At 41.8% G+C, this 24,204-nt stretch overlaps 1 protein-coding gene across 1 annotated transcript in view; it reads right to left on the reverse strand.

The window, feature by feature from the left end:
* Positions 1–23,124, reverse strand: part of LOC133410040 (serine protease HTRA1A-like) — a 28,281-nt gene extending 5,157 nt beyond the window's left edge. Inside the window, exons 1-6 of the mRNA XM_061690764.1 lie at positions 22,535–23,124; positions 17,039–17,138; positions 16,000–16,204; positions 1,589–1,783; positions 1,474–1,506; positions 1,018–1,132 (exon numbers count right to left, since the gene is read on the reverse strand). Of these exons, the coding sequence (XP_061546748.1) occupies positions 1,018–1,132; positions 1,474–1,506; positions 1,589–1,783; positions 16,000–16,204; positions 17,039–17,138; positions 22,535–22,988 (1,102 nt within the window). The 5' untranslated portion in view covers positions 22,989–23,124. The remainder of the gene's footprint in view (positions 1–1,017; positions 1,133–1,473; positions 1,507–1,588; positions 1,784–15,999; positions 16,205–17,038; positions 17,139–22,534) is intronic.
* Between the last annotated feature and the right edge of the window lie 1,080 nt (positions 23,125–24,204).

The following is a 24,204-nucleotide window of genomic DNA, read 5'->3' on the forward strand; positions in this document are numbered from 1 at the left end:
TCATATTTTTGGCCTTCGCATAATCTGAAGAATCTGACTGGATTTTTTGAAACCAGTCCAGAGCATAAAACTACAACCTGAAGGATCATTGTACAGTTGGCACTAAACATGACATTTGGCCTCACTAAAGTTATCCGATGCACCCGTCACTTTAGAACAGGGCCAAACACAATCATCAACATTTAACTGCCACCTTCCCCCCCTCTCCAATTCGCTTCACTGATGACAAGTGGTTTCCTAAAGACAACACAGCTGTTAAATCGTAATCCCACCAGTTCTCTTCACAACATGCTTGTGGAAATAATTTAACAGTCACTACTAAACACAGCCCCCGCCTCCCGCCCCCCAACCATATTCCTCACTGGAAGATGCTGGTTAACCACTTTCCTTCCGGTTTTTAATAAACGCCTTGGACAGTTCTCCACCAATCTCCTTAGTTGTTTTTCTTAGCTTGACGCAAGCTGTTAAATTTTACAACACCACGGGACTCGCCAAACTCACTGTATTTGTTCATGTTAATGAGGACATATCACGGAAAATTTACTTTTTAATAGCTTGTATACAAATAGTTAGGTCACTAGAGTGTCTGCCCGCCCATTCAAGTGTGAAATTAAACAACCAAGTAACCAGTTTGTTAGTTGCCTGTTTCTGAAAATCTTTCTATGAGCAAATTAAGATGTCACAATCCGACAAATTTAACATAATAGCGCCCCCAGACCGAGATTCTCCGCCCATGACTTGGAAACTAGGCTGGGGGAAGATTCTTACGCCACACCCATAGAGGGATTAAGATAGATTAGGTAGATCCTTTTTTTTTTTTTTTTTTTTTTTTTTTTTAAATCCCATGGGTAAATTCAGTCCTCCTTCAAATAGATGGCATACTGTATGCGTACATAAAGCATGTCATAGGTATGTTATTAATAAACCAAGGAGCTGTTTTAAAATTGTTTATTAAAAAACACACACACACACCATTGTTCATGAAGTGTCAGCCACCAAAAGGGAACTTCAACTCACCTCTGGACTGTCTGTCATAGGACTCCGCCAGGAACTGCTGGATCTTGTCCGAGGGAATGGCGAAAGAAATGCCGGCGGTCACCTTTAACGTGTTGATTCCGACCACCTCACCGTCCTAAAAGTACGATTAAAAGGCTCCTGTTGTTAACGTTCCTTTTTCAGGAAAAGCACTTAATGTTCCTGGGTCAATTTGACGTGGAACATGTTTCATGATCTAGACGTGTCAAACACAATAAAAAATAGAGAATGAAATTTGTGTAGAAATTACGTGTGAATGATGAAGAGCTCACACTGAAACGAAATGTTATGGAATGAATTGAATCATTTCAATCTAGGCCATGAGACTCGAAGTCCGAATGGTTTGGATCGGTCAATGCGATGTCGACTACGATAAATCCTCAAACGGTTTTCCATACTTGAAGTCTTTAAAAAAATATAAAAAATAAAAAATCTTACCAGATTGACCAAAGGTCCACCGGAATTGCCATACTGTCAAGAAAAAAAAAAAAATTATGTCAATATTTTTGGGGTCTCACTATGTATAAAAGTTGATAATGCACAGACTACGTACATTGATAATAGCGTCTGTCTGGATGTAGTCCATGTCGGAGTTGCTCAGGCCCAGCTCCCTGCCTCCCCTCTGGGTGGTGCTGACGATTCCCGTGGTGACGGTGTTCTGCAGGGAGAAGGGGCTACCGATGGCCACCACGAACTCGCCCGGCCTCAGGTCCGACGAGCGGCCCAGCAGCAGCACGGGGAGCTTGGTCTGCAGGTGGGGGGGGGGGAATGCAACAGAATGCACTTCAGGTGGGATTTTAAATTTTACATTGTTTTTTTTAAACTAAGGAGACATTTAATGAGAGCATTGCAAGCGGTTATGGAGCATACCCAATTACAGAATAGATGTGGCATCTGTAAAGCTGTAACGTGTACAGTGGAATTTAAGTAAGTAATTTAGGTAGTAATATAATATTGACTAATTATATGTTATAGTTCCCTCCCCCCAATATACACTGTAACCCCATTTGATTTTGTGGTACTCTCTTCAGTTGAGTGAATAGTCATATTAGAATACACATTATATTTTGTGTTTGAAATATATTATTTCAAATTATTTATTTGAATTAATTAAATAATTGTGTTATAATACATTTTTTATATTTTGATATTCATTATTTTAAATATTTGAGTTGTGTACCCTAAATAATGATGCTATAATGTATGGAATATGTTAATATACACTATAATTTATTTGTGTAAGCCACATATAATGTTTAATATTACTTTATTATGAAAATGCTTTTGTACATATAAAGCCCACCCCAATAAATGCCTTTCCAATATTAAACACAGTACACTCTGCAGTTGTGCACTTAATCATGTGAAACTATGTCCTATATAATATACTATTTTAAATCATTTTGTAGTTAATTCAATAATCACAACATAAATCATATTGTACAATTTAATATCATTTTACATTGTTCAGTTTGAGTAAATCATGTTATAATAATACATGCGTATTTTACAGGTAAATATACATATCTTTTTTGTGGGAGAAATTATAAATCACATAGAATATTGTTTAATATTATAAAATACATTTGTATAAATACAGGCCTTCCACCTAATAAACACCTTAGCCTATGTACTCTGGAGTTGACAAAATAAATGCATCCACCCATTATAGGGTGAAATATGTTGTTTTCGTAAACAGCCTTTTGGTTTTTTTGTTTGTTTGTTTGTTTTGTTTTGTTTTTACAATTCCCAAAAAGTTTTATGTATTCTATGATGATCCCAATTCAGTCATCTGTGATACATTTACAAGCGGTTCATTTTTGAAGCTCTGACTTTGTCATCATGACTTTTCATGTGTTGGTGGGGGGGCTCCACTATGCTCATCCCACTCAAACTCCCATAGAAGAACAATAACCCCTTTCCCCACAGCATCCCTGCAACCAGCGAGCGAAGCTAAAACGTTAGCCGCCGAGATGACGGGTTGCACCGAAAAGACTCGCTGACAAAGCATTTCTGTACTCCTGAACTTGCGTAAAAACAGATGGGTGGCTAAAAAAAATAATAATACAAAATAAAAACCTTGTGTAGGTAAATAATGACAGTGTGGCGAACTAAGTTACAAACCGAGGAGCATGGTGGCTTGCACTGCAGAAGCAGACACGCGGAGAAAGTTTATATTTATCCCTCCACGCTGGTGAAATCAGCTCATACTGCTGGGAAGGCTGCAGCCAAACCACATCATCATGCAGCTGCCACTCTACCGACACACGTTTCTCACATAAAGGAATAATAATAAGTACTTTTGTGTCCCTTCGAGCGAATAAATGGAAGATTCAAAGTAAGCAGAGACAATAAAAACAATCAATGGGAACTAGTCATAAATAGACACTTGTCTAGGTTTACACGACGCACCAATTTTCGAAAGCGGGTCTATACTGTTGAAAATGTACAGTATGTAAAGAATTTAGTAGCCATCCTGGTTACATTGAGGAAAACATTTACCAGTTTCACAAATGAACACAAAATTGGGTCGTAACAGGATGCACGAAAAGGTCTCAAGGACCCATGACCGAAATAGTTAATGAAGTCTGCCATTTTGGTTTGAAGCAGCTCTTTTTGTGCATATTCCAGGGCCCAATGGAGCCCCAACTGGCAGCAGGTATTTGATACAGATGGGTGACGATAAATTGTCAAGTAGTTAATTCATTCCAATGTGAGCAGAGTAAGGTGTCAAAGTTTGATGATCATTTCAAGGATTCACCATTAAACCATTCTTTTTGTTTTGAAGCAGCCAACTCACCCAAATTCCACAGCTTGTATTTTGACGAACTCACAGAGTTAGCGGTGTACTGAATATCATTCTTACACAGCAGTGGGGATCAAACCTGTGACCATCATAGGTAAGAGACCGCCACCTCTGCCGGGACATTGTGGCGTTTGTCTGGTCAACACTGCGGTGTGAAAAGCAAACGTGATACTAGTACACGCAGTCTGTGTTGTGTGTGTGCATAAACCAGGTAGCCCGTAGTGTTTGACATGTGCAAACACAAACAGACGCCTGACATGAGTAGTAGTTGTCGTCTCTATGGCTACACACACACACGCGCGCGTTGTACTTCCCATTCTAAACAAGGAAAATGGAAAATAATAACAATAATAATGGAGTCGAATTATAAATCTAGAAAACAGAAATGGAAAAAAAAAATCAAACACTGCATAATATCGCTGAAGACAACTAAAATAGTTAAACTACTTGCCATTTGAAGGCACAGGAGTTATTTTCATGGTAATTTTTAAACTAGTCATTAGCCATGACGCTTTCCACTACATGATGGATTGACAGATGGATGGATGGATGGATGGATGGATGGATACACAGTTGAATGGACAGGCGGACAGTCTCGCTATCACTGGTACCCCTCGACAAAAAAATAATAATAAGAAGAAGAAGAAGAAGATCCCCACCTCCATAAATCAAAACACACTTGTGGACAACGAGCTGAAGTCAGGAACGATAAATTGACACAAATAAACACATTAGCTCCTGCGTGGAGGTTACATTTTAAAAAATGCGAGCAATGTAGTGATGTACACCCACAAAAAGCCCCAGTAGACAGATGGACAAATATAGTGGAAAATGCATCAGTTTATCGGCAACGTGACGGCACTCAGGTGTGAAGGTCTTTCCGACATTATCGCCGTGACCAGTCAGCAAACTGCCACAACTTGTGGTAAACAGAGAGCCGTGACTCACTGCAGCTATTTAAGCCAGGGTGCACGCGCCTTTCACCCAAAGACACAAGCAGGGGATTGCAATAAAAGGGCAAGATGGGAACAATAGGGACCACAAATTACAGGAAGCGAATGTGACACATGTGAGTCAAGTCCACATACGATTTAGTTTTTTGCGTGGAAATGACGGCTAAGCAGAGTCTATGATAAGAAAACGCACGGGGGTGAGTCACAGCAGCGTCGGCATTAACTTATTTTTAATTTATTCCGTCTGCGGGAGCAAGTTGCGCGTGAATCACAGAGGAGCTCGCGTTTGATGCACCCCACACGTTTTCCCACAGCGTGGAGAAAAGGACATATTGAAGGAATGAGACAGATGGACAAATAAGCTGAGATAGGAGTCAGACTTCATTTGCCAACTTGAGGACATGGGACTTGCTTGGCTAAAATGTATTTATTATTTAAGACTTGACGGAGACGCAATTTGACTTCGACTTGGTATTCATGCGACTCGGCTTGACTTAGACTTGAACTCCATGACTTGACAAGTCTTGCCTATTACATTTTAAAATATTCATTTTCAAGATACATAGTGTAAAAATAAATATGCCTTATCGCAGGATTTTGAGTGCATACTGTAATGTTTTTTGGTGGTTAGATAAATGCTTTCTAGTCTAAAACAAAGCTAAAAAAAAAATGAATAAATTCAATAAAACACATTACAAGGAATAAAATGTACGTAGTGTACAGTACGACTGTGCATTACATCTTACGTTTAACAGTTTAAAAAGTATTTAAGAGTATAGAAAGCGTTTATAAGAGTCGCTGGTCAAACATGAATACATCTTTATGTTTATGCTTTATGCGTTTAATTGAGAAGACAAGAAACTAATTGACAATACAAAGACTGATTTTGGACAATTGAAGATTTGTGATTGTGAATGTGTTAGTATGCCTAACTAACGCAAGTACAAACACTGAGCGCAAAGTGTCTCGTGTGCGACTCTAAATAAGTTTTGACTGAGCAAGACTGTATGACTTGACTCATGACTTGCTTAACCCAAGTAATGACTTAACTCGACTTGCTTGAAAGCTAGTGTGTACACGTGAGTTTTGCTAAAGTAACTCGGGATTTGAAGGTTAAGACTTGAGACTTTGCACATATGTGAGTTACTTCGTCCTCTGCAGATTAACAGCTGCCATGGAAAGAAGAGCATCAGTTTTGGAAGGTTTATTGGCTTGGTGGCTTCAAGGCACCATCAAAAGCAACTACATAACTTACGTTTAATGGAAGCCAGGTGAAAATGCTACATCATTGTCAATGCGCAACAAATGGCAAATGCTGCAACCATGTTTCAGTAGACTGCGTGACGGAGACAAAAGTACTGCAACAAAAGAGGGAAAGATAATTGTAACACATACCATAGAGCAGGAAATTGATAATTAGCATGTAAATAAAAGCATAGTGGGTAGGAACTAGCATGTAAATGACCAGAGAAGCTTGCTAATAGTTTTTTTCCCCATGGTTATGGAAGTGTAACAATAACCATAGAACAGGAAATGGAACTTGAAGACAATAGGAAAGAGTCTGTCTGCTTATATTACAGTCAATTAGACGTCAGTTGCTTACACAGACTAACTTTAGTGCACCGATGCTAACGTAAATGGCATGCAGCTGAAAGCATAACGGCTACCAGTTATCATGGAAATGACCAGAAAAACTGTTTTGGATTTTTCCCTTGATGGGTGTGTTCTTCCACACCAAACTCAACTAAAAATAAATACCACTGGACAATTTGCGATGGCAAGGAAAAGCGTAACAATAACCATAGAACAGCAAATTGAACTTGGCGACATGGGGGATATGGTCTGTCTGCTCAGTACAATATGACCCACGCAGGCACGGGGTGAACACGCCAACTCCACACAGGCGAGGTCAGATTTGAACCCAAGTCCTCAGAACTGTGAGGCAGATGTGCTAATCAGTCATTCACTGTGCCGCGTATGAGCAACCAAATCAATAAAATAAATTGGATTGCAATCTGTTGCTCAGAACTGGACTCTGTTGTCCTAAACTGGACTGGACCCACTTGTCCTAACTGGGATGAACTCTTTTGTTCTAAACTGCACTAAACATATGGCCATTATGTATCGGCAATCTATTTAGTTAGAAGTACAAAGTACAATGTATATGAGGCTAAATGTATATTAATGTGTCTTAGAACAACAAACCAAACATCGCAGGTGTTAGTCAAAGCCGCCGTCACACCGCGGTCACACAGCTACGCTACATCCCGTTAGCCCGGCCACGCTTATGCTCTTGACACGGGCGCATAAAAGCACTTGGGCCTCCTTCCTGTGGAGCTGCTAAACGTCCAGCAGTTCACATAAGAGCAAACATATGCGTTTGAAGTTGTCTAAGCTCTGGTGAGACGCCGCAAAGGAAACCCTTTGAACTTCCCAAATCACAATGATGAGAAGGAGATGAGGCATGGTGTGGCCATTTTCTTTACAGTCAAACGTATACTTATGCGGACCACTTAAGTGGTGCTGACCGGCCGCATGTGACCTTGAGCATGGGCGGATACTGTATGTGGATATGGATATGTGGACATGTGTATGCACACATGTCTCAGCATGAGTAATGGCTGGGAGAGAAATGTTATACGCCTGATCATAATGTACTTGAGAAGCATCTTTGTGGGATGGCGCTACATGCTGGGATTTGTTATAAACTCAGAAAGGGGGCTCGCGTGTCAGTTTAAAAGCAAGACGGCCACCAGTCCTGTATTTGAAGACCAGTTTGTAGAGACACACTTTTTACCACTCGATTCCATTTCCCATTGTTACCATTCACTGTAGACCAGGGGCGTCAAACTCATTGTAGTTCAGGGCCACATAAAACCTAATTTGATGTCAAAGGGACGGGACAACTAAAATCCAAACATACCTGATCCATCCATCCATCCATCCATTTTCTGAGCCGCTTATCCTCACTAGGGTCGTGGGAGTGCTGGAGCCTATCCCAGCTATCATAGGGCAGGAGGCGGGGTCCACCCTGAACTGGTTGCCAGCCAATCGCAGGGCATATACACATAAACAACCATTCGCACTCACATTCACACCTACGGGCAATTTAGAGTTGTCAATTAACCTACCACCCATGTTTTCGGGATGCGTCCGGAGAAAACCCACGCAGGCACGGGGAGAACATGCAAACTCCACACAGGCGGGGCCGGGGATTGAACCCCGGTCCCCAGAACTGTGAGGCAGACGCTCTAACCAGTCAGTCACCCTGCCGCTAACATACCTGATATAAGAATATTTTTTTTCTCTTTGTTTGAATGCAAAACAAATACATTAGTAAAATCATTATATTTAATGATTTTTTAAAAATCATTTTACAAAACATCCTCAGATTTCTTAATATTCTGCTTCAGTTTGTCATCTACAATGTGCGCATAATAACTGATCACAGTGATTGTACTTAAGTCACAGGTATTCAGAACCGTAAAACCTCCTATTGCCCTTTAAAATTTAATCCATTTATGAAGAACAAGGAATTATTACCATTCCATTTTTTACAGAAGCATAATAATTCTCAAAATTATCCTTAGTCCCCACCACCACAATGTCTTTTGTATTTTTTCACTTTCAAATTCATCCGTAGGCCTGATTAGACCCCATTGCGGGCCGGTTTTGGCCCGGTGGCCGTATGTTTGACAGCCCTGCTGTAGACCAATCAATGGACAGCAGTGTCCCCCGTACGAAAGCATTTACACAATATAAATAACAGCTAGGCAGTCATGCATTTACTTTGCCCTTGTAACAATTCTCTTCCGACCAGTCTTTGGACAGCGGGCCAAGAATTTGGATTTGGGTGAAACTTGATGCCTCCTTCAGATAAACGGTACTCTCTGCAGTTGAGTGAATGAACAGTAGGTCGGCTCACTATTTGGCGAGATGTAAGGTAACTTGTTATTCAATGACTAATAGCAGTTTCTTAAGGCCAGTTAAGTGTATATAACCAGGGCACCCCTTTCGTTAAGGCCATCCTGTCGCCTGGAAAGTGAGAAACTTGAATCGGACCCACACAGAAAGCGTGAGTGTTAAATTTAGTCATTATTTTTCCTCTTTTTATTTTTTTTAGAAGCACTTTAGTTTACTCGGACAAGAGATGAGGAGATGAGCAAAGGTGGGGTCACACAGAGGGAGAAATTGAAGTGATTCATTCTCCTTGGCCTGTCTATGAAGGTCTTTCCACTGGCAAACACACTTGCAGGTTTCCATGTCCCTGCTGAGTCGTCTTCCACTCACACGCACATACAATATCCACATATTTTTGTCCGCAGCCACTGATTATCCAGGGATGCGATGTCGGAATCTCGTATTTCCTGAGGAAACGTTTACCCGATGTCGCAGATTACGAGATAATGGCCGGAGCACGTTGCATATACGGACACAGGATCTTTTTTTTTTTTTTTTTTTTTCGACAAATAAACGCAGACATGTTTCCTAAAGCGTCTCGAAAAACAAAACCAGCGCTAGGCAAATTTCCCACAGAGAATGTTAGGTTTATATTAATGGGTAGAAACACACTGTGAAGTTCCTGTAGGCACTGCAATGCAAAGATGAGGCATTGATAATTGGATGTTAGTAATTGACTGCTGGTTTGCTCTCTTTTAAAGCAAATCTGTAGTATTCCCAGAGCTTTACTTTCCCCACATTTTGCTGTTACAGCCTTATTCCAAATTGGAATTCATTTCCTTCGTCTCAAAATTCTACAAACAATACTCTATAATGACAAAATTATTATTATTTTTTTAGCATCGGGCTAAGCAGTACGCCAGCTAGCTAAGCTGATTTTAGCCAATAGAAGTGGGAAAACAGTGTTTAATCACCACATTATTTATGTTGGTCTTCCTATATCAGTCTATAATGCTTTTACTTTTGGACACTTCATTCACCGTTGAAAGAAGCAAATTTCAAAGAAAAAGGAATAAAATTCAACTGAGTTTAGCTAGCGTTTAGCCGCCAGCGACCATACTCACTTCCACTGGATTTCAGCATAATCCCTCATATCCAAAATATAAAATACACTATAGCGTACATTGTCTCTCTCTTTATTTTTAAAAATGCGGAGATCCTATTCTTCTTCAAATAAAGTCATCAGTTGATGCTAGGGCTGCGCTAATCAACATGCAAGGCAGCTAAGATAATGTTAGCTGGCAAGAGCAGCAGAACAGATCATTTTTCCCTACTATATACTTTCTATAGCTCACTTTGAAGAGAAACAAATCCCAAATACCGAGGAATACAATTGCATTGGTTTAGCTAGCCTTTTAGCTGCTAGCAGGCTTTCTCACTTTCACCGGATTTCAGCATTATTCCAGCATAATCCTTGTACCAATAAACATAAAATACTCATGAGTTAGTCTTTTTAAATTTTATTACATTTTTTACAATATACACCATACGTTACCAGTTGATGCTAATGCTGAACTAAGAACCATGCACATAAGCTAATGTTAGCTGACAAGAGCAAGCAAACATGCCAGTTCATCATCTCTTTATTCATGTTTTTTTTCCCTGTACTCAAGAGAGTTCTTTGAACATGTGTACTGTCCTGGCCAAGAATCTGCGGCTTTATTCCTCTAGTAAAACCATGTTTGGCCTTCACGGTGAGAAAAGCTAAGCTATGCTACAAAAGCCAGCCTGTGAAATGCTCTTCCACAGGATTATAAATTTAGGTTTTCGAGATTTTCAGGGCTTCCATTACACATGAATCAATTCCAAGCTGCTAAGATAGTGAATGTATTCACTTTGACTGAAATAATGATATGGTACGAGTCTTTATTGTGCATCTTTATTGTGCATTGCCACGTGCCACAGTGCTCACAGTAGCCTCAAAGACGACACAGACCATCCTTTTTCTAGGCCAGTTGACCGCATTGCTCCCTTTCCCTCCCTGTCCCCTTTTTCTAAACCCATCCCCCCCCCCCAAAAAAACAACCATCCACCCCTCCCCTTATTCCCGTATCCTCTAAAGTTCCAGACGTAATGTATTCCCCAGAGTTTAAGGGCTTGACCGCAAACCTCGGGAATGGAATAAAATCCACATTTACCAATGGAGGATGAGACAAAGAACTCTTTGCGTACTACAGGGGGTTCTCAGTTTACGACGGTCCCAATAGTTGAGGTTACGGATGGGGCGCAATAAACTAGGTTAGGCAAAAGGGTAACAACGCATAGTCACGCACAAAAAGGCACGCTCAGTTACCATCATACATACTGCTTTTCATTGCATTGTTTTTTATTTATGACTTACAAGTCTTCCATCCATCCATCCATCCATTTTCTGAGCCGCTTCTCCTCACTAGGGTCGCGGGCGTGCTGGAGCCTATCCCAGCTGTCATCGGGCAGGAGGCGGGGTACACCCCGAACTGGTTGCCAGCCAATCGCAGGGCACATAGAAACAAACAACCATTCGCACTCACAGTCACGCCTACGGGCAATTTAGAGTCTCCAATTGATGCATGTTTTTGGGATGTGGGAGGAAACCGGAGTGCCCGGAGAAAACCCACGCAGGCACGGGGAGAACATGCAAACTCCACACAGGCGGGGCCGGGGATTGAAACCAGGTCCTCACAACTGTGAGGCTGACGCTCTAACCAGTCGTCCACCGTGCCGCCAATATATATATATTGACACACAAGGGCTGCACGATATAGGGCTGCACACTGCAATATATATTGCAGTGTGAAATAATACAGGATCAGTGTTGGGAAAGTTCATTTTGTACACGAACTAGTTCAAAGTTCAGTTCAAAATTCTTAAAATGAACTAGTTCAGGTCATAGTTCATAATTTTCAAGTTTTTTTCATTATGTTGCTGATGGGCTGTTACCCTCAAAATATTGGCATTTAATTTCCCTATTGATGCCACTCATTCAGCTCACACTAGTAGCCAGCTGCAGCTTTCACCCTAAAATCTCAAAAACATGAGGAAAATCTTGTACAGTACACCAACATCGCAGCAGACCCTTCGATGTGATGTTGCACACAATCACGATACCATTGCTCAAACAAAATATCGTGCAGCCCTATCACATGATACTTTCAAATTAAAACTTCTTTCAGACTCTGATAATCAATAAAATATATTCTTTCAGTCTCTCTGATATATGGGATTAAAAGTGCTAAAACAAGGAAAACATTGATCAGAATCATCCCATTATAGTTATGGGGCATTTCAAAAATTACACTGTTTAGTGACTAGTTAAGTCATGCATTGGAATGCAGCAGCAGTCAAATGCAACATCAATTATTTTTTAGATTAGCGAGGACACACACCATGATCATCTTCATCATCGTGGCTCCACAACAAAAACAAACATAATGACAGCACCGACGCCGCGGCACAGCGTCTCATGCAAGATGACCTGAGCAGGAAACCCCCCAGTGGGAAAAGCCTGTCATCAAGCGCCTTGGCTGCTGGCCTTCATTACAGGACGAGACGTAGAAAAAACAAACAAAAAAACAAAGGCAAGAAAGCCGCTCTGTCGCAGAACACGACACTCAAAAGGTCATGCCGTGTTTGTGTACAGTCGCTGTCATGAACATCTGTAAACATACTGTAGCTACAATGGGGACGAATTTGAGCATATTCACTCCCTTGCCATTAAAGTAAGCAAAGGCCCGATTGTCAGATTCTCCCTCGTTCTAAACATTTTTGAACAATTTCCGACTGATTACCCCCCCCCCCCCAACCCCAGTGCTTAAAAAAGTGTAGAATTGCCAACAAAATCCTCCCCCGTACTTAGAGTTTTAGTACAAATTCCAATTGAATTGTCCCCCGTGCTTCAGCTTTTGTAACTACATTTTCCCTTGTTCTAAACATTTTGTACAGCTGCTAATTTCTCCCTCATGCTGAAGAGGTTTTACAATTTTCTACTGCATTCTCTCTTATACTTAACATTATAAACAATTTCCAACTGAATTTATACTTGTACTTAACATTTTATCCAGTTTCTAACTAAATTCCCCTTCATAGTTAACATTTTGAACAGTTTCCAAATAAATTCTCCCTAGTGCTTTACATTATATACAAATACCAACAAAATATTCCCTCATGCTTAACATGTACAACTTCTAACATTTTGTACAATTTCCATCTAAATTCTCCGTAATGCTAAAAAAATTGCACAACTTCCTATTGACTTATCTTGCTTGCCTAAAATATGTACAATTAATAACAACATTTTCCATTGTGCTTGACTTGTTTTTTGTTTTTGTTTTTTTTACAGTTGCTAACTAAAATGTCCCTCATTTTGGACAATTTCCAACTAAATTGTCGCTGTACTTAAGATTTTCTACAATTTCCCAACTAAAATTCTCTCTTCTGAATCGGAACGATAGCCAATCAGGAAGAGACCCGAAGCTTGCGCTAGAGACGAGTTTGCAACTGCAGTGAAGTTCAGCTCACAGTTAGCCATAGCTAGTTTTTTTTCTTCTACTACTACTATTCCTTCTTCGTATTTTCTGGCAGTCTGGATTCTGCCTCTCACAGGTCAGTCTTGGTACTACGAGAGATATGGTTATGTGTGTGGTGTCATCTTGAGTACACCACGTACTATAAGCACTCACGTTACTTTTTTTTCCTCAACATGTGTGTGTGTGTGTGTGTGGGGGGGGGAGGGGGGGGGGGGCTCTAGCATTTTAGAAATCGGTTAAAATCTTAAAAATGGGTACATGTGTACCCCGCAGAAGACCTTGGCCTGCCGCCACGCATTCCTGCATGTAGGCATTAGCATGTAGCGGGGATGCCTCACGTCCAGCAGACGGAGAAATAAACACAGACAGATAGAGAGGGATAGAGAGTGATAGAGAGATAGAGAGGGATAGAAAGAGGGCTAGCGCAAAGTCTATGCATTGTTGTTTTAATACTCTTTTTTCCCACCAGTCCTTTTGACACACAAGTGTAAGCCTGTGACATTACGCTTGCTGAGTGGTTAGGCGCTGCCGCCTCGTAACAACCACTGGCTTCGAGTGTTGGCACGGGGCCTTCCTGTGCTGAATTTTCATGTTTTGCCCCTGTGCTTGTGTGACTTCTCCAGCTTCCAAAAAACATGCTAGGTTCACCCAAGACTCTAAATTATCTTCAGTATTTACATAAACACTGACGTAAACATCCATCAGTTCATTTTCTATAGCGTTCAGCCTAGCATACCAAACATTAACAGTCACATTCACACCTATGGAGTGTTATCCTCATTTTAGATGTCAAAATGGTCTTGTTGCTCCTGATGTTTTTTGTTTTTATAAGGGAGACGGTCAAAATGTCGAGTCTTTATGCTTGCTGACTCCTGGCATAATTAGAGTTTCAAACCCTGAATTTCAGAACTGTGAGGCCACCTGGGTACCGTGCTGACGGATATACACATACAGACACTTGGGTTTATTGGCAAAAAAAGCTTCCAAAGTTGCACGAAACTTGGCAATTCGCACAGCCGCAATGCATTACATCACACAAATAATTAATTGCTTGTTTTGTACGTGAAAACTAATTTCAAAAGAAAGTGCTTCACAGTAACATTAACATCAACGTCACATGGATTCAAATCACTCGGTTTGGGGGGGAGGGGCAGTTCTGTCTAATGCTAAAGCTGAATATGACTTTTCTTAGCATGACGACTGGAGGCGTGGCAAGGGTGTTACAATGTGTTGAAAACTTATTGACTTTGACGCTACATCAGCGACTTTTCCGATCCCTCTCGTGGATCTTTTCCCCCCAAAAGTGACGATCTATAAATCGATCGCTTTTGTGGTGTCCTTGGAGACTTCTGGAAAGCAGGAGCGTCCAGACTGCAAATGAACGCTGCTTGCATTCGGCCACCACTGGCTAATTTACCCATAATCCTCCGACATTTATGGCACAATTTGGCAAAATTGGAAACTCTCGCTCACAGACACATTTTCAGAAAGTGAAGTAAATTTTCTGTAATATGCCCCTTTTAAATGTAATACTTTAGTTTTATTGTCTTATCAAGCGTGGATAACTTAATTTGCACTTGTGCGACAGTTAATAATCTTAAAAAAAAAAAAAACATTAAGTCTTTGTCATTAAACAATGAGTGGTTTATTGCGTTGACAATTTAATGTGGTTAACCTATTTTTACACTTGTATGAGCATTAGGAATGTTGTTACTTATAAAAACCTTGCCTGAACAGTTAATAAAGCTTTTATGATGTTTGACTGATTTTGGTGGAAACCAAACCAATTACAAAATAACAGGAATGTCTGTACTAGGAATAAAAAGTACAGTCTAGAGTACAGTCATGTTAGGATTGTAATGAGTGAGCCTCAAAAAGCTCCTGAGCCAATATATTATTTTTGGCTCTACCTGCATTGACACTTTACCCTCCGTCTGCATAATAGTGATTTACCACCACCAGACAACCACCGATGCAGTTAAAATAAGGAACGACACAGCAGTGTGAGACCACATGTTGATTCGTTTGAGTGCAGCGAAAAGTGGCAATTTGATAGTCCTGCACATGAAAGTCTAGCTTCCTTGGTAATAATCACATGATACAGACATAGAGTTGTGTGGAGGTTTGGAACTTAACCTTTAAGGGACAACTGATAAAAAACAGGTACGGTTTAGAAAATGTCTAGACATTTATAGGCACTACTGCTCTGTTTGTGTTACAGTAGCAGTAGTTTATTTGAAAGTAACAAGTGAAAATAACTACCATAACAGTAAGATTTGTGCTAATTTCTGTAAGCCCATCTACAGCGCTTCACATTATATGTTAGCATTAAGCTAGATGACTTTCATTAGGCAAAATTACAATGTTTAGGTTAACATTTTGTTGTTTGAATTGACAATGTTTAATTTTCTTTTGTTTTATGTGTCAGTTTTACAGTAAACCTCAACTGGGAGTGACAAATACACATCTTGAAGCGAGCACGCTTTGACTCTTATTTGGAAAGCTACTGTATGTGAGCAAGTGAACAGGTGCTAAGGGATATATAAATATATTTTTTAATGTTTTTTAATAAGTTTAAATGTGTTCAGAAAATGTGGGCGGGTTCAAATATATATATAAAAAAAAGTTTTTGTCTGGTCTCTCTATACCACAGATTTTCACCTACGGGTGTCTGGAAAAATATCCTGCCTTCCAATCGACAAGTGGATTAACCCACGACTAGAGTGTCATAACTACTCACCGGCGCTTCGATCTTGATGAGGGCGATGTCGGAGCGCTCGTCCACGTCCTTGATTTTGGCATCGTAGATGGCGCCGCTCTTGAGCTCCACCTTGACGCGGTGCTTGTTGGCCACCACGTGCGCGTTGGTCACGATTTGTCCGTCCTCGGCCACCACGAAGCCTGAGCCACTAGCCACAGCTACCTCGCGTTTGGAGTACGTCATCCTTACCAGGAATGGTGAAAAAGAGAGGGGGGGGGAAGCAGCATAGCTTTATTACTCAACATGTTATGTTGTGGGTCAAATTGATCCATGCTAAAATTACAATAGAAAAATGTTTTCATAAAACGTTATGTGTAGTAGCTTTCGGTATGAAACTTCTCATGCTTGGCTAAAACAGTGTAAACGGTAAAAGTCCAGGGAAGTGGGTGAAAGATTTTTGCAATGAAACTGTGAGGGTAGCATGCAGACGATGAACACAACGGGACCGAGCAGCGAGCCTTGAGGGACACCGTGTGTAACTCGGATGGTTTTTTTTTTCTTATGATTTCTACTATTCAAGTCAGAAATATGACTTTTCTAATGTACATTTGTTTGCATGACTGTCTGCTTATTGCAGAACCAAATGAATAAACCCAGAAAAGCTTCCCAGTGGAAAGTTTGCGGAAAGTTCCTGGACACTGACCAGAAAACCCCCCCTTTGCAACTCTGGTGTCAAGTCAAACAAAAGCAGCGGCACTTTAAATGAAAGACAGATTCAAGTGGGATGATTCCGACTCGAGACACGTCGCAGTACAATAACAACACCAGGAGAAGCTACAGGAGGAGGTGGGCAACACGGGTGACAGTGTCGAAAGGGAAGTGTTGGGTGTTGCAGAAAATAGGAAGCAGCAAGGTGGATGATGAAAAAGACGTGTGTAGAGGAAAGTGCTCTGCATTCTGGTGAGCGGGTGGTTGAGTACACGGGTGGGTTGTAAATTTGAGAGCACTCACATACACACTCAGAAAATAAAATACACAGACACACACACACACTCACACTCAGGTGCATGCTTCTTACTTGCGGTAGAGCTCAATGTGAACCACAGCTGGTGCAATTTTCTCCACCACGTCGGCAATGAAATTGTACTTGTGTCTTGGGCTGTCTGGATTGTCCTGTGCTGGAAAGGCAAAGTAGGACACACACACACACACACACACACACACACACACACATGTCGGATATGAGACAATTAAACACAGACACAAGTCAAAAGACGACACGCTAAGTGACATAAGAATACAAACAACTTCTCTTTGTCATAACAAGGAAGGAAATGACAGTTCTGGTGTGGTTTGGATGGTCTCGCTCACGTCTGACATACATACGCGCTCACAAACACTCACATATACTTACTCACATTCACACGCACAACACGTACTCATGCAGACCCACACATACAGACAACATGGTGACACTCCCACACACACACACACACACACTTAACTCTGGCATTCCTCACCTTCACCTTAATCTCACCACCTTGGTTTTAAATAGTCTACATTTCTCCTGGTAGCCCTCACAGACATTCAGGTTGCTAATTTCGCAGCCCAGCCCAGCCCACCGACCGACCGACCGAGCGACCGCTCATTCATGCACGCAGCCCTGGGCAAGTCAGGAAACGTTGCGAGATACACCTGGTAATTAAGCTCTGTACCCAGTCGACACTTTTAGCAGCGTTCTCCTCAAAAACTTCGACGCGGAACAAGCTGCTTTGATTCGCAAATATCAGTCATTACGGCTCCCGGGAGAAGAAAGAATTTGGAGTCAAAAGCCTCCCAGGACGTCGCACTTGAAAGCACGGAGGTTATGCTGTTGTAAAAGATGAGAATTAAACAGAAATAGCGTGGGCCTGCAGGGGGAAATAAATTTGTTTATGATGTGTAAATCACTCTCACCTGACTACACAATTATATGTTTGTATGAACTCACTGATCCATCCACCCAGGGTAGGTAAGGCACCACAACGTCTTTGAGGTACAATGTTGCCTGAATTTTGAATGTAAAAGAGGGTGAAAATAGTGTGAGAGAAATTTCATTCTCGTCTTCTAGTTCGAGTCGGCACTTGACTAGCAGCGTTTTGGACCGGCTGAGAGGCTTTTGGCAGCAATTTGACACTAAAGAGTCAGTCATCTATCATCCATCCATCCAGACTTCCTACCTTTCCATCAATCTGCCAATACATCTTTCATTCTATCAACCATCTATTATTAATCTGTCCATCATCTATAGTATATGGCCAAAATTGTCTTCCTTTCATCCTTATTTTCTTTCTTCTTTCCATCCATCTTTCAACATGTGCGTCTAATCTATCCATCTTTGCTTCGTCCCATTCATTATCCACCCACCGTCAATTGGTCCTTTAATCCACCCATCTTTTCATCAATCCTTATTTTCTTAGCTCTAGCCATTCATCTGTTCATCAATCTTTCAATTAACACATCCATCTTTCATTATCCGCCCTGCATCCATCTGCCCTTTTATCCACCCATCCGTCAGTCTTTGGACCCAAACTTATTTTCTTCTATCGATCATTCACCCATCCTTACGTCACTTCATTCATCAATTTATCCTTCCTTCCTTTCATTATCCATCCTTCATCTAACTTATCCTTATTTTCTTCCCACTTTCCATCCATCCAGCCTTCCTTCAATTCACCCATTCATCACTTTATCCAGCTTTGCTTCCTCCCATTTGTTATCCACCCTCTGTCCATCGGACTTTAATCCAAACATCTACTCATCAACCAACCATTCTTCTTCCTGTCTTCCCTCTTGTCATACATGGATCAACCCCTCTCATACTTTGTGACTAATCGACAGTAAAGTCTAAGCCAAAAACACAAGAAGCCCCCCCCCTTTCTCCCATAAACACTAACCCTCACCACAGTTTTTCTCTTAAAGAAGCAGCAGGGAACAGAACATGGATTCTGAAAACAAAAACTCGCTTTCAGCCAGAGATGGAAGGAAGAAGTCGTGGCGGTCATTGTGCAATATAATCTAGCTCAGAAATCTGCTCCAAATAAAGGACTGTTTGTGATTATTGGGGCTGCAAATCCTCCGCATGCAAATAGATCCAAAACAAATTCCTCATGTTGGCATTTTCAGCCGTTCTGTCGAAAATATTTGCAGCGTCTGGACTTCAGTTTTCTCCTGAAAAACACTCCATTGCCCATTTTCCTCATTTAACATCACCGTCATTCCTCATCATAATGTGTTTCAAATGTGTGTAAAAGCAAAGTTGGCCAATTTAAAGTGACTGTAATCCCCGGGGAAGGAGCAACATTTGGCCTAGTTATCCTGCCAAAAGCAATACTTTTCTACATTTACATTAACACCCTGACAGAAGGTGAGATCATGCATTTCTTTTGCATGTGGGTTCTGTTTTCCAGAGCACCTTAATAAAGAGAGTAAGGGGGGAGCTCATTTAGGTCAGGACTGTCCTACTTTGCTTTAAAACTTTCTTTCAACATGACCATCTCCAGAGAGGGAGTAGCTACAGCGTCGGGCCGCGTTTTTATTCCGCTGCCAAACAAAATGTTCCTCGTTCCACTGCAGATGTGGAAATTCTCGCTGCAGGAGCTTCGCGAAAACCAGTAGCCCTCGCCACAGGCTAGCCTGCGAGACCGTACCCTTCGCCTCGCTCACGAGTGACAAACAAACGACAGGCCGTCCGAACCGCTTCGCCCGCATATCTTTTTGATGTGCGTGTCAGCCTTCCCCCCAAAATGACAGGTTGCTAATTTTGTGTTTTCCTTCGTGCCGTCTGCCCGAGGAGGGACGGCGGCTTCCAATCAAAGGCAGACGTTCCGTCATGTGACTGCCGAGAGTGATTTACGGTTTGAGGGCAGCGCCAGAGCTTGAGAAGTTGAAGCAGGCAGAAAGGAGAGGGACGACTGACTGCCCTTGGCTACTCTCTACGCTGTGGGAGACGACAGGTGTTGGACTTCCGCCACTGAAGTGTGCCTGCTTCGTACATCTAGTCTGGAATGACTCAAGCATGTAAAACCAATGTCAGTGCAGTTTAGTGAGCGTGGCGACATGTGTAAGCGCTCCAGTGCAGCGTTTTTCAACCTTTTTGATTCCAGGGACCCCTTAGGGTAAAGAACCTTTTCCAAGGAACAACGTCATAATCTTAATGTCAATTAAACTTAACTTCCATGTGCACCCCTAAATGCCATGGCGATTAGCAATTATAGTGGTATCTTGACTTAAGAGTGCCCCAACTTTGGGGTTTTTCGAGTGAAGAGCCATCACTAGTTCAATTTCTTTGCCATGTGTTTGTATTCTACTGAATATAATATCGACTAGTCGAGGAATCAGATTAAAATTGACCTTTCATTATCAAACAACTATACAACATATTTATCTGAGGGGCAGGTATGATTATTGTCCACTTAGGGTCGCCATCCTCACGTTCTACACAGTAGTATCTGTGACTTTGGGTGTGTGTTGCTTTAAAAGGTGGGGCTTGGCCTGGTGAGTGACATGGAAGTCAGGAAATGGTCAGCCTGCACGTTGAGTCTCCGGGCATCGGTTGTGGCCGTAGTTGCTAGTATATGCAAATGCTTATGTGCTTATTTTGTTATCATTTGTTCAATAAAGCGATTGAGAATGCTATGTATATCCTTGACCTGTGGGGACATTGCAATACATTCTAACTAGCAGTGGTAAGCTGTGAATAAAAAATGTTGCTAAATTAGCTAACGATGTTTACGTACTTATGTCAGCTTGTAGACGTGCTGTTCTGTAAGCCAGTTGTGCTTTGGAGTAGACACTTTTTGTTTTTTTTAAAAGGAACATATACAACATTCCAGTTGTTTTTGTGACTGAGAAAACGAACCAAATCCAGTTGAATTAAATTGAATATGTATCCATCGTCGATAGCTGACGTGCACTGCTTCCTCTAATGACATGGCTGCGAATACAGAGGAGCGAGTTTACAAAAGCGCAGTCAGTGTTGCCAACTTAGCGATTTGGTCACTATATTTAGCGGCTCTAGCAACTAAAGCGACGGTCGACCTTAATTCCAGCAAAGAAACAGACTACATGAGCAGCCTTATTTTCACAGTGTGCTTCCCACATGACAGGAAAGCAGCCCGGTGGAAGGCAATCGTGGAATTAGTCATGCTGAACATTACCAAAGACGCGGTGTCCATTCATACAATACAAAAGCAGTGACTTATCCTCATGTTGGAAACTTCTGAACTGATGTATGTATGTGCTGCTGATATTTTGCCGAGGCCGCCTCGCCTCACCTGTACAACCAATCGCATCACAGACAAACACCCATTAACTCACATATACGCCTAAGGTCAATTTTGTCTTCAATGAATGTAATACGCCTATTTTTTTAATGTGGGAGGAGGCGGGAATACCCGGAGAAAACCCACGCAAGCTCAGGGGAGACCATGCAAACTCCCAACAGAATAGCCCTATTTAAACCCGGAACCCCTGACTGTGAGGCGGATACGTTAACCACTAGTACACCATTCGGTGTGTTTTCTATCAAGCAGATGAAGTCCACATGACTGTCGCGTCATGAGCGTGCCCGCATCGAGCTTTACATCATGACTTCATCCACGCAGTCAAAGGTTGAAACGGCGCACTAGAAGAACATGTGCAGGAAAACAACAGAATAGGAGCTTGTTGTTCTAACCAAGACAAGCTGGCACCGTGTGTCACTGACTCCAGTTCAAACCACAAACGTCCATTCATGAGGTCACACTCGGCAGCCTTTTGTGTGTATTTAAAGAAAGGGAAATGACATGACAGGACGTCACCCGGACGACATCTGAGGGTGTTTTTCTTCACTCGAGCCAGGCCGATGTTGGATTTGTGCATTATGTGACAATGACAGTACTTGGCATTACTCAAAAAGCCGTAGATGATATTGGATGAGAATTGTACAAAATCTAAATTAAATGATACCTTATAGTAGCCTAACCCCATGATTTTCTACTGACCTCTGTAAAATGTCATATTTTGTATATTGCGCTTGTATTGAAATGTCATTAAATTGTGCGGAGCTACCTAAAATGCACCAAGTCGAAAACTGCATTTATTTTTTATTTTGAGTAAATAATTACCATCCACAGTTTTTTAAAGTCATGTTCATAAGTACATGCCACTGCATCTTAAAAAATAACCCCCCCCCCCAAAAAAAAGGGGCAAAAAAATATTTTTTTTGTTTTATGAACATATGGATAATAGAATATGCATAACAGTTGTAAAAGTTATTAGTTAAACATTAAATAAAAGTAAAAAATAAATGCATTGTTTTTAGTCATATTTTAGTATTTTTTCATTGACAATAAGTCAATTACCCAATGATTTAATGAGAGGAATAAATTACAATTAATTCATTTCCAGAAGAAGAAAATGGCTAACTCCATGCAACACATTTTGCAGGACTCTTGCCGGGCTGGACTAAAAAAAAAAAAAAAAAAAAAAAAACCCGAGTGGGCCGCATTGGCCCGCGGGCCCAACTTTGCCCATCCCTTTGATGAGACCTCACCTTTCCCGCAGGCCCCGCGCTGAATGAAGATCACCGGCGGCTGCTGGAGCTTCTGCGCCCGGCGGCTGACCCGCTTCAGCTCGCAGATGTTCCGGTAAGACACTCCGTCGCTGCCGCACACCGGCTCCGCGGCTTTGCACGCGCAGACGCCGCTCTTGCTCCTCCGGCGCACGGTGGCCGTGTAACCGACGCCGCCGGACACCGAGCACTCCAGACCCTCTCCGCACACCGGGTCGCCGAGCTTGCCGCTGCCGCTGCACGCCTCGCCCTCGCCGGACGCGCACACCTGGCAACACTGGCAGACGTCGAGGGTCTGTCCCGCCGGGCAGTCGGACAATGGAGATCGGGGGCACATGGACTTGTCGCACCGCGCCGGGCAGCCCACCGCGAAGCGGCTGGAAGTTTGCGCGTCCGCTGACGCCAAAACCAGGATGACCCAAAGACAGCAAAACATGACTGAAGTGGAAAAAAAAAAAACTTGGGGGGGGAAAAAAAAAAAAAAAAAAAAAGTCCACTCGGTGTGCAGCGCTTGCAACGTTGCGGGATGAGAGCTGAGGAGGACTGAGGAGAGAGAGAGAAAAGAAGCTCCAGCTGAGTTTACCCTCTGCTTGCTGGCTCACATCCTCTCTCTCTCGCTCTCTTTCTGAGCACCAAAACAAGACTTCTGATTGGCTGAGCAAGACTGACGCCTTCAAGCCAACCAGGATGGCACCCAACGGATCACAGGCCTCCACCAACGCCAACCCTGTAATTTGGCTCTGCACTAAATTGATTCGGTGTCCTCATCAGAATCTCTCAGTTATCATCAAAATGCAGCAGAAAAATGGAAATCCGAGATCGAGCCAAACATTTGCGTACATACCAATACAATGATACGCCTCTCAAAATGTATTTCCTTCGTTGTATACATTTCTTTTTAAAACTGATGATTATTTTGGCATGTCCCACAAACACAGCACTCTGTTAACTATACAGTGTGTGTAATAGGTGGCTAAATGGCACAAAATTAAGACAAAAACAATTGTATTATTACCCACAGCAAGTCATTTTGCATTTTCATAATTATACGGAACATTTTGCATGTGTATCTGAAATTGCTGTGTACCCTGTCATTATGGGATAACTCCCCCTTTATGGCACTCTCTGATGGTTTCAAGGAAATCACTACCACCATTTTGTCTTGCAAAATAAATATTTATATTTATATTTCATACTTTTCATCATATTATGGTTGTCGTTGGATGTTGTCACCCTCAACACGGCCACTCTGTCACAGTGAAATATTAATTGATATAAAAACCTTTCAGAAATTCAAACTATATTTGTGAAACAGTTTCAGAGTGAGCTCGATAACTGACCTTGCTTAGTCAAGGCCCACCACTTTGTCATTGTCCACCCTGTCAGCAAGCTCACATATTGTGCTGCTTCCATGTACAACTTATCAAAATGTCTGTAAGCTTGACCAATATGCATTAACAACAACATAACTACGCAATCCAATAAATACTGAGTTCAATGGAAAATCTCAGCATCTTTTGGGGGAGGAATGGGCAAGTCTCAAAGCCAGAAAATTTGCCAGGGGGGAAGGGAATAAGTAATCAAAATGGTCCTGGGTGGCGAGCAGACCTCCGCCAAGGGTGAACAATCCTAATTCGGATCAACACCAAATT

Source organism: Phycodurus eques, chromosome 11, assembly GCF_024500275.1.
Source record: "Phycodurus eques isolate BA_2022a chromosome 11, UOR_Pequ_1.1, whole genome shotgun sequence".
Taxonomy (NCBI): domain Eukaryota; kingdom Metazoa; phylum Chordata; class Actinopteri; order Syngnathiformes; family Syngnathidae; genus Phycodurus; species Phycodurus eques.